This window comes from Penaeus vannamei, chromosome 30, assembly GCF_042767895.1.
Source record: "Penaeus vannamei isolate JL-2024 chromosome 30, ASM4276789v1, whole genome shotgun sequence".
Taxonomy (NCBI): Eukaryota; Metazoa; Arthropoda; class Malacostraca; order Decapoda; family Penaeidae; genus Penaeus; species Penaeus vannamei.
Window position 1 is genome coordinate 7,023,119 of NC_091578.1, and position 12,122 is coordinate 7,035,240.

At 37.2% G+C, this 12,122-nt stretch overlaps 1 protein-coding gene across 1 annotated transcript in view; it reads right to left on the minus strand.

Annotated features, from left to right (window-relative positions):
• Positions 1–1,205: 1,205 nt before the first annotated feature.
• The window catches only part of LOC113811504 (prolyl 4-hydroxylase subunit alpha-3), a gene marked incomplete at its 5' end in the record, with an annotated part of 16,760 nt that continues 5,843 nt past the window's right edge, over positions 1,206–12,122 (minus strand). Inside the window, 4 exon segments of the mRNA XM_070143545.1 lie at positions 1,206–1,558; positions 1,767–1,932; positions 2,096–2,155; positions 2,504–2,575. Coding sequence (XP_069999646.1) covers positions 1,488–1,558; positions 1,767–1,932; positions 2,096–2,155; positions 2,504–2,575 — 369 coding nt within the window.

A 12,122-nucleotide genomic window follows, 5' to 3' on the forward strand; every position in this document is an offset into this window, starting at 1 on the left:
TCATGGAAAGAAACAGACAACTGAACAAGTATGAAAGACAGGTCATCACTAAATGTTTTATAATAGAAAGGAAAGTTATAGAGGTATACAGATGTGTATACCATTTCCTGGGAGATAGAAAATGTTTGCAGTTAAATGTACTTTTCTAAAATATTCTCAAGTTTGTTGTTATGAGATAAAGTTTATTAATATTTGAAAGCTCTGTTGTACAGGTCAAATGAATTCTGATAACTTCAAACGTTATGAAGTACACTTCTTTTGTAACAATGGTTGTGCAAGTGGGAAGTGGGTATGTTCCCGTGCACACACACACACACACACACACACACACACACACACACACACACACACACACACACACACACACACACGCACGCACGCACGCACGCACGCACGCACGCACGCACGCACGCACGCACGCACGCACGCACGCACGCACGCACACACGCACGCACGCACGCACACACGCACACAGATGTTATCTGTTCTACTTTAACAGGGGTGTATTGTTGGATGAGACAAAGTCCCAGTTTGATAATGAAAATGCAAAATGAAACTTCCTTTTCTTGGAAATAATGAAGTAATGGATTACATTCATTTATCCTAAGGGAAGTTAATAAATTCCTCTTTTATTTGCTTCTATCCTCTTACCATTAGTTAACTGGCCTAAGATATATTGCCCTCCCATAGAGGGCAATATATTACAATATATTACAAAATGAGTTAAAAGTCGCAGAATAAACTACAGTGTAATTAATCGTCTGGAAGTTAGTTTTTCATCTGATATCTGACACTTTTAAAATAATGCCTCTGGAATGAAGTATTGTAACATGAGAGGCCATGCTACCGCCACAGCTTGAGTGGTCTTATCCCTAGAACAGAAAAAAATGAAATTCTAAGGGCACTGGAGTTATGGATGCTCCTGTTTGGAAAATAACACTGTTCCTACCTTTTCTTTCACTGATTAAAAAAAAAAAAAAAAAAAAAAAAAAAAAAAAAAAATATATATATATACATATATATATATATATATATATATATATATATATACATATATATATATATATATAATATATATAATACATATATAATATATATAATATATATATATAATATATATATAATATATATATACATATATATATATATACATATATATATATATATATATATATATATATATATATATATATATACTACCATTTTTATGAAAAAAAAATGCACGAAAGCTTGTCACATAATTGTCACGAAAATGTATTTGCCGTATATTTCAAAAACTGTTATGGAAAGTTAGAATGTAAAGTTAACCGTAAAACATAATATATAGAAATAAAGACTAATGAACAAATCAGCACACGGTAACCAAATATACACAGCGAATTCGTAACAATTCTCATTTCTCAATACGAAACCTGTTAATCAAAAGTAGATGAATACATGAAATGTTACAGGTAAATCTACAAATGAAACAGGCGAGGCTCCGATCATTATTCTTCCGGGTTAGTCGAGCACGGGCGCCGAAGGAAGTTTAAATTCTCGCGCATCCACTTCACAGCGACTGCGGGGGATACAAAGTTCGGATGTTAAAAATAAATAAGTTAAAAGAATTCCAAATTTGAAATACAAAAAATATAAAATGAAAGTCAACTATCATGGATTCGTGAATCTGTATACCCTAAGAATTTATCTAAAAGACGTATCGGTTTGAAGACTCTGAAACATCTCGAATCACCAACACTCTAAAGTTTCAGTTTCGGTTCACTTACCCCATTTGGAACCCAGCAGAACCGGGCACCCTCCGTGGTCCATTCTGCGGTCGTACTCGCCGTTCCTCTTCAGATTGTACCAGAAGACACCCGTGCCAGCTTTCGGTGTTATGGCCACGTCATTGTTGTAAAAGGCTGTATTTCCGCCAGCTTCTACGTCGTTCAGCTGCGAGAGGTATTTTGAAACTAATATATGGTTGTGTATGTTGGTGTATGTATACACTCATAACGTGAGATGTTATAGTTTTCAAATATTTCCGTCGGTAATTACAGAACCAGCACATCTAGGATAATAAACGATTGGTTATTGTTATTTTCAATATACCTACGTATAACATAAAGGTGGCCATGCGATCCCCAGACAGAGAGCAGAATGGATTACCGTCACACTACAACAGAAATTGTAATAGAAATTATAATGTCGTACGTTTTACTAGCTGTTCTTTTAAGAACAGCTAGTAAAACGTACGAAACAGTTTTCAGAACTCGAAATATCGGGTAAACGTTGATAAAATTCTGAATAGTCTCAAACATAAAAAAAGAATTGCATACCAATTTTTCTAAACACTAGATTATAGTAATAAAAGATTATGCAATTAGTGACCGAAACCTCAAATTTTCTCAAAGAACCAGTCACGTAAACAGTGTCCGAAACATCACGTTCTCTCTAACAAATAGTGAGATACACAGTGTCTGAAACATTAAATTCTCTCTAATAAACAAGTGTCTGTCCTAACCGTCGAGTTGAGGTGTTTGGCGAAGACGTCAACGTGGGGATTCAGATGCCCCCCTGTGCCGTAGTAACGGACCTGTAAATGGAAGGGAATGGATATACGTAAATCAATTGTAATAAGAGGGAAGTGATTCTGTTTCAGTTTAATTTGATTTCATATAACGATAATAGAAAATGGAATCTACATGATAGTAATAATAACAATAAGTTGAAAAGATCATAAGATGCAGACCTTTACATGTTAGATATGTCGTAATGATAAAGTAAAAGAACAAAAAAATCAGACTTGAACGTACATAATTTGACATATTTAATTTCATTAACCCCTCTCATTTATCTCACAGGCAGCTCAGCGAAGCACACACGTCAGATAACAGTTCGAAACAGAACAGACAGAGATGAAATCAGTAGAAAGGTAGGTGGATGGACAAAAATATATATATAATATAATATATATTTCTTATATATATATATATATATATATATATATATATATATATATATATATATATATATATAACAAAGATATTTTTCTCAAATGAATCAACTGTCACAAGCATTTTTCGGACCTCTGGTGTACCTAATTATGACTGGGTACATCGATAAAGGTACTGAATACTAAAGTAACGCCAATTGAGGATCTGAGGATAAGTTCACGATCAACCAACTTTATTAGGCATAGAAGACAAACAGAGAACAGGCATGCCATTTGCAATTGGGTAAAGCTAACCGATTGGTAATTCAATACTGATAGATTTCAGATTTTAAGGCATAATCCAACTGGAAATCTGAGCCCAACAACTATCATGCTGCGGGAGAAAGGGGGTTGAGGGAAAAATATTTGTAGTACCATGAGCTTCAGTTATCACACAGAATTAAACAGTTTTCAAAAGAAAAGTTCCGGATGGACGGATGATCTGGACTTCTCAGGCAAGAGATCCAGGTCTATGATCACCATGAAAACATTAGGGATTCCTTAGATTTGAAAATCGGTGCCAAGTATAGAATACAATTAGAAGAGATAGATTCAAAGAATTTTCATATGAAGATTTGACAACACGAGAAAGACTAAAAACGAATTTCAGGATGATCTCTTTAGAAGGATTGAGGGAAATCTACTTCTTCAGATATGTATGGAATATCACTTGAAAATCTGGCAGTAAATTCGAGAGAAATCGACAGGGAAGACCGCGCTTTTGTACTGGGATAAATGCAAAAAAAAAAACTCACTTTTACGGAGAAAGTAGAATTAATGTTTCATAATGTTTCATAATAGCTGTTCACTATTGCGCCGAAAGTTAATTCAGCGCACTGTAAACGCCTTTAAGAGAAAATTAGATGACCTTATATTCAATACCGGACGACCACCGACATACGAAAGTTCAGTTCCTAGCAATTGAAACAGAAGTCAGATGGGCCTCCAGGTTGGCGCTTGCTAGAACTTACAGCAAGTAACCAAGAAAATAAGTAAGAGTCCTACCTTGAGAGGATCTCCCCCAGCGACCAAGAAAATCAGTAAGAGTCCTACCTTGATAGGAGCAACCAAGAAAATAAGTAAGAGTCCTACCTTGATAGGAGCAACCAAGAAAATAAGTAAGAGTCCTACCTTGATAGGAGCAACCAAGAAAATAAGTAAGAGTCCTACTTTCATAGGAGCAACCAAGAAAATCAGTAAGAGTCCTACCTTGATAAGAGCGACCAAGAAAATAAGTAAGAGTCCTACCTTGATAGGAGCAACCAAGAAAATAAGTAAGAGTCCTACCTTGATAAGAGCAACCAAGAAAATAAGTAAGAGTCCTACCTTGATAGGAGCAACCAAGAAAATAAGTAAGAGTCCTACCTTGATAGGAGCAACCAAGAAAATAAGTAAGAGTCCTACCTTGATAGGAGCAACCAAGAAAATAAGTAAGAGTCCTACCTTGATAAGAGCAACCAAGAAAATAAGTAAGAGTCCTACCTTGATAGGAGCAACCAAGAAAATAAGTAAGAGTCCTACCTTGATAGGAGCAACCAAGAAAATAAGTAAGAGTCCCACCTTGATAGGAGCAACCAAGAAAATAAGTAAGAGTCCTACCTTGATAGGAGCAACCAAGAAAATAAGTAAGAGTCCTACCTTGATAAGAGCAACCAAGAAAATAAGTAAGAGTCCTACCTTGATAGGAGCAACCAAGAAAATAAGTAAGAGTCCTACCTTGATAGGAGCAACCAAGAAAATAAGTAAGAGTCCCACCTTGATAGGAGCAACCAAGAAAATAAGTAAGAGTCCTACCTTGATAGGAGCAACCAAGAAAATAAGTAAGAGTCCTACCTTGATAGGAGCAACCAAGAAAATAAGTAAGAGTCCTACCTTGATAGGAGCAACCAAGAAAATAAGTAAGAGTCCTACCTTGATAGGAGCAACCAAGAAAATAAGTAAGAGTCCTACCTTGATAGGAGCAACCAAGAAAATAAGTAAGAGTCCTACCTTGATAGGAGCAACCAAGAAAATAAGTAAGAGTCCTACCTTGATAGGAGCAACCAAGAAAATAAGTAAGAGTCCTACCTTGATAGGAGCAACCAAGAAAATAAGTAAGAGTCCTACCTTGATAAGAGCAACCAAGAAAATAAGTAAGAGTCCTACCTTGATAGGAGCAACCAAGAAAATAAGTAAGAGTCCTACCTTGATAGGAGCAACCAAGAAAATAAGTAAGAGTCCTACCTTGATAGGAGCAACCAAGAAAATAAGTAAGAGTCCTACCTTGATAGGAGCAACCAAGAAAATAAGTAAGAGTCCTACCTTGATAGGAGCAACCAAGAAAATAAGTAAGAGTCCTACCTTGATAGGAGCAACCAAGAAAATAAGTAAGAGTCCTACCTTGATAAGAGCAACCAAGAAAATAAGTAAGAGTCCTACCTTGATAGGAGCAACCAAGAAAATAAGTAAGAGTCCTACCTTGATAGGAGCAACCAAGAAAATAAGTAAGAGTCCTACCTTGATAGGAGCAACCAAGAAAATAAGTAAGAGTCCTACCTTGATAGGAGCAACCAAGAAAATAAGTAAGAGTCCTACCTTGATAGGAGCAACCAAGAAAATAAGTAAGAGTCCTACCTTGATAGGAGCAACCAAGAAAATAAGTAAGAGTCCTACCTTGATAGGAGCAACCAAGAAAATAAGTAAGAGTCCTACCTTGATAGGAGCAACCAAGAAAATAAGTAAGAGTCCTACCTTGATAGGAGCAACCAAGAAAATAAGTAAGAGTCCTACCTTGATAAGAGCAACCAAGAAAATAAGTAAGAGTCCTACCTTGATAGGAGCAACCAAGAAAATAAGTAAGAGTCCTACCTTGATAAGAGCAACCAAGAAAATAAGTAAGAGTCCTACCTTGATAGGAGCAACCAAGAAAATAAGTAAGAGTCCTACCTTGATAGGAGCAACCAAGAAAATAAGTAAGAGTCCTACCTTGATAGGAGCAACCAAGAAAATAAGTAAGAGTCCTACCTTGATAGGAGCAACCAAGAAAATAAGTAAGAGTCCTACCTTGATAGGAGCAACCAAGAAAATAAGTAAGAGTCCTACCTTGATAGGAGCAACCAAGAAAATAAGTAAGAGTCCTACCTTGATAGGAGCAACCAAGAAAATAAGTAAGAGTCCTACCTTGATAGGAGCAACCAAGAAAATAAGTAAGAGTCCTACCTTGATAAGAGCAACCAAGAAAATAAGTAAGAGTCCTACCTTGATAGGAGCAACCAAGAAAATAAGTAAGAGTCCTACCTTGATAGGAGCAACCAAGAAAATAAGTAAGAGTCCTACCTTGATAGGAGCAACCAAGAAAATAAGTAAGAGTCCTACCTTGATAGGAGCAACCAAGAAAATAAGTAAGAGTCCTACCTTGATAGGAGCAACCAAGAAAATAAGTAAGAGTCCCACCTTGATAGGAGCAACCAAGAAAATAAGTAAGAGTCCTACCTTGATAGGAGCAACCAAGAAAATAAGTAAGAGTCCTACCTTGATAGGAGCAACCAAGAAAATAAGTAAGAGTCCTACCTTGATAGGAGCAACCAAGAAAATAAGTAAGAGTCCTACCTTGATAGGAGCAACCAAGAAAATAAGTAAGAGTCCTACCTTGATAGGAGCAACCAAGAAAATAAGTAAGAGTCCTACCTTGATAGGAGCAACCAAGAAAATAAGTAAGAGTCCCACCTTGATAGGAGCAACCAAGAAAATAAGTAAGAGTCCTACCTTGATAGGAGCAACCAAGAAAATAAGTAAGAGTCCTACCTTGATAGGAGCAACCAAGAAAATAAGTAAGAGTCCTACCTTGATAGGAGCAACCAAGAAAATAAGTAAGAGTCCTACCTTGATAGGAGCAACCAAGAAAATAAGTAAGAGTCCTACCTTGATAGGAGCAACCAAGAAAATAAGTAAGAGTCCTACCTTGATAGGAGCAACCAAGAAAATAAGTAAGAGTCCCACCTTGATAGGAGCAACCAAGAAAATAAGTAAGAGTCCTACCTTGATAGGAGCAACCAAGAAAATAAGTAAGAGTCCTACCTTGATAGGAGCAACCAAGAAAATAAGTAAGAGTCCTACCTTGATAGGAGCAACCAAGAAAATAAGTAAGAGTCCTACCTTGATAGGAGCAACCAAGAAAATAAGTAAGAGTCCCACCTTGATAGGAGCAACCAAGAAAATAAGTAAGAGTCCTACCTTGATAGGAGCAACCAAGAAAATAAGTAAGAGTCCCACCTTGATAGGAGCAACCAAGAAAATAAGTAAGAGTCCTACCTTGATAGGAGCAACCAAGAAAATAAGTAAGAGTCCTACCTTGATAGGAGCAACCAAGAAAATAAGTAAGAGTCCTACCTTGATAGGAGCAACCAAGAAAATAAGTAAGAGTCCCACCTTGATAGGAGCAACCAAGAAAATAAGTAAGAGTCCTACCTTGATAGGAGCAACCAAGAAAATAAGTAAGAGTCCTACCTTGATAGGAGCAACCAAGAAAATAAGTAAGAGTCCTACCTTGATAGGAGCAACCAAGAAAATAAGTAAGAGTCCTACCTTGATAGGAGCAACCAAGAAAATAAGTAAGAGTCCTACCTTGATAGGAGCAACCAAGAAAATAAGTAAGAGTCCTACCTTGATAGGAGCAACCAAGAAAATAAGTAAGAGTCCTACCTTGATAGGAGCAACCAAGAAAATAAGTAAGAGTCCTACCTTGATAGGAGCAACCAAGAAAATAAGTAAGAGTCCTACCTTGATAGGAGCAACCAAGAAAATAAGTAAGAGTCCTACCTTGATAGGAGCAACCAAGAAAATAAGTAAGAGTCCTACCTTGATAGGAGCAACCAAGAAAATAAGTAAGAGTCCTACCTTGATAGGAGCAACCAAGAAAATAAGTAAGAGTCCTACCTTGATAGGAGCAACCAAGAAAATAAGTAAGAGTCCTACCTTGATAGGAGCAACCAAGAAAATAAGTAAGAGTCCTACCTTGATAGGAGCAACCAAGAAAATAAGTAAGAGTCCTACCTTGATAAGAGCAACCAAGAAAATAAGTAAGAGTCCTACCTTGATAGGAGCAACCAAGAAAATAAGTAAGAGTCCTACCTTGATAGGAGCAACCAAGAAAATAAGTAAGAGTCCTACCTTGATAGGAGCAACCAAGAAAATAAGTAAGAGTCCTACCTTGATAGGAGCAACCAAGAAAATAAGTAAGAGTCCTACCTTGATAGGAGCAACCAAGAAAATAAGTAAGAGTCCTACCTTGATAGGAGCAACCAAGAAAATAAGTAAGAGTCCTACCTTGATAGGAGCAACCAAGAAAATAAGTAAGAGTCCTACCTTGATAGGAGCAACCAAGAAAATAAGTAAGAGTCCTACCTTGATAGGAGCAACCAAGAAAATAAGTAAGAGTCCTACCTTGATAGGAGCAACCAAGAAAATAAGTAAGAGTCCTACCTTGATAGGAGCAACCAAGAAAATAAGTAAGAGTCCTACCCTGATAGGAGCAACCAAGAAAATAAGTAAGAGTCCTACCTTGATAGGAGCAACCAAGAAAATAAGTAAGAGTCCTACCTTGATAGGAGCAACCAAGAAAATAAGTAAGAGTCCTACCTTGATAGGAGCAACCAAGAAAATAAGTAAGAGTCCTACCTTGATAGGAGCAACCAAGAAAATAAGTAAGAGTCCTACCTTGATAGGAGCAACCAAGAAAATAAGTAAGAGTCCTACCTTGATAGGAGCAACCAAGAAAATAAGTAAGAGTCCTACCTTGATAGGAGCAACCAAGAAAATAAGTAAGAGTCCTACCTTGATAGGAGCAACCAAGAAAATAAGTAAGAGTCCTACCTTGATAGGAGCAACCAAGAAAATAAGTAAGAGTCCTACCTTGATAGGAGCAACCAAGAAAATAAGTAAGAGTCCTACCTTGATAGGAGCAACCAAGAAAATAAGTAAGAGTCCTACCTTGATAGGAGCAACCAAGAAAATAAGTAAGAGTCCTACCTTGATAGGAGCAACCAAGAAAATAAGTAAGAGTCCTACCTTGATAGGAGCAACCAAGAAAATAAGTAAGAGTCCTACCTTGATAGGAGCAACCAAGAAAATAAGTAAGAGTCCTACCTTGATAGGAGCAACCAAGAAAATAAGTAAGAGTCCTACCTTGATAAGAGCAACCAAGAAAATAAGTAAGAGTCCTACCTTGATAGGAGCAACCAAGAAAATAAGTAAGAGTCCTACCTTGATAAGAGCAACCAAGAAAATAAGTAAGAGTCCTACCTTGATAGGAGCAACCAAGAAAATAAGTAAGAGTCCTACCTTGAAAGGAGCAACCAAGAAAATAAGTAAGAGTCCTACCTTGATAGGAGCAACCAAGAAAATAAGTAAGAGTCCTACCTTGATAGGAGCAACCAAGAAAATAAGTAAGAGTCCTACCTTGATAGGAGCAACCAAGAAAATAAGTAAGAGTCCTACCTTGATAGGAGCAACCAAGAAAATAAGTAAGAGTCCTACCTTGATAAGAGCAACCAAGAAAATAAGTAAGAGTCCTACCTTGATAGGAGCAACCAAGAAAATAAGTAAGAGTCCTACCTTGATAGGAGCAACCAAGAAAATAAGTAAGAGTCCTACCTTGATAGGAGCAACCAAGAAAATAAGTAAGAGTCCTACCTTGATAGGAGCAACCAAGAAAATAAGTAAGAGTCCTACCTTGATAGGAGCAACCAAGAAAATAAGTAAGAGTCCTACCTTGATAGGAGCAACCAAGAAAATAAGTAAGAGTCCTACCTTGATAGGAGCAACCAAGAAAATAAGTAAGAGTCCTACCTTGATAGGAGCAACCAAGAAAATAAGTAAGAGTCCTACCTTGATAGGAGCAACCAAGAAAATAAGTAAGAGTCCTACCTTGATAGGAGCAACCAAGAAAATAAGTAAGAGTCCTACCTTGATAGGAGCAACCAAGAAAATAAGTAAGAGTCCTACCTTGATAGGAGCAACCAAGAAAATAAGTAAGAGTCCTACCTTGATAGGAGCAACCAAGAAAATAAGTAAGAGTCCTACCTTGATAGGAGCAACCAAGAAAATAAGTAAGAGTCCTACCTTGATAAGAGCAACCAAGAAAATAAGTAAGAGTCCTACCTTGATAGGAGCAACCAAGAAAATAAGTAAGAGTCCTACCTTGATAAGAGCAACCAAGAAAATAAGTAAGAGTCCTACCTTGATAGGAGCAACCAAGAAAATAAGTAAGAGTCCTACCTTGATAAGAGCAACCAAGAAAATAAGTAAGAGTCCTACCTTGATAGGAGCAACCAAGAAAATAAGTAAGAGTCCTACCTTGATAGGAGCAACCAAGAAAATAAGTAAGAGTCCTACCTTGATAGGAGCAACCAAGAAAATAAGTAAGAGTCCTACCTTGATAGGAGCAACCAAGAAAATAAGTAAGAGTCCTACCTTGATAGGAGCAACCAAGAAAATAAGTAAGAGTCCTACCTTGATAAGAGCAACCAAGAAAATAAGTAAGAGTCCTACCTTGATAGGAGCAACCAAGAAAATAAGTAAGAGTCCTACCTTGATAGGAGCAACCAAGAAAATAAGTAAGAGTCCTACCTTGATAGGAGCAACCAAGAAAATAAGTAAGAGTCCTACCTTGATAGGAGCAACCAAGAAAATAAGTAAGAGTCCTACCTTGATAGGAGCAACCAAGAAAATAAGTAAGAGTCCTACCTTGATAGGAGCAACCAAGAAAATAAGTAAGAGTCCTACCTTGATAAGAGCAACCAAGAAAATAAGTAAGAGTCCTACCTTGATAGGAGCAACCAAGAAAATAAGTAAGAGTCCTACCTTGATAGGAGCAACCAAGAAAATAAGTAAGAGTCCTACCTTGATAAGAGCAACCAAGAAAATAAGTAAGAGTCCTACCTTGATAGGAGCAACCAAGAAAATAAGTAAGAGTCCTACCTTGATAGGAGCAACCAAGAAAATAAGTAAGAGTCCTACCTTGATAGGAGCAACCAAGAAAATAAGTAAGAGTCCTACCTTGATAGGAGCAACCAAGAAAATAAGTAAGAGTCCTACCTTGATAGGAGCAACCAAGAAAATAAGTAAGAGTCCTACCTTGATAGGAGCAACCAAGAAAATAAGTAAGAGTCCTACCTTGATAGGAGCAACCAAGAAAATAAGTAAGAGTCCTACCTTGATAGGAGCAACCAAGAAAATAAGTAAGAGTCCTACCTTGATAGGAGCAACCAAGAAAATAAGTAAGAGTCCTACCTTGATAGGAGCAACCAAGAAAATAAGTAAGAGTCCTACCTTGATAGGAGCAACCAAGAAAATAAGTAAGAGTCCTACCTTGATAGGAGCAACCAAGAAAATAAGTAAGAGTCCTACCTTGATAGGAGCAACCAAGAAAATAAGTAAGAGTCCTACCTTGATAGGAGCAACCAAGAAAATAAGTAAGAGTCCTACCTTGATAGGAGCAACCAAGAAAATAAGTAAGAGTCCTACCTTGATAAGAGCAACCAAGAAAATAAGTAAGAGTCCTACCTTGATAGGAGCAACCAAGAAAATAAGTAAGAGTCCTACCTTGATAGGAGCAACCAAGAAAATAAGTAAGAGTCCTACCTTGATAGGAGCAACCAAGAAAATAAGTAAGAGTCCTACCTTGAAAGGAGCAACCAAGAAAATAAGTAAGAGTCCTACCTTGAAAGGAGCAACCAAGAAAATAAGTAAGAGTCCTACCTTGATAGGAGCAACCAAGAAAATAAGTAAGAGTCCTACCTTGATAGGAGCAACCAAGAAAATAAGTAAGAGTCCTACCTTGATAGGAGCAACCAAGAAAATAAGTAAGAGTCCTACCTTGATAAGAGCAACCAAGAAAATAAGTAAGAGTCCTACCTTGATAGGAGCAACCAAGAAAATAAGTAAGAGTCCTACCTTGATAGGAGCAACCAAGAAAATAAGTAAGAGTCCTACCTTGATAGGAGCAACCAAGAAAATAAGTAAGAGTCCTACCTTGATAAGAGCAACCAAGAAAATAAGTAAGAGTCCTACCTTGATAAGAGCAACCAAGAAAATAAGTAAGAGTCCTACCTTGATAAGAGCAACCAAGAAAATAAGTAAGAGTCCTACCTTGATAAGAGCAACCAAGAAA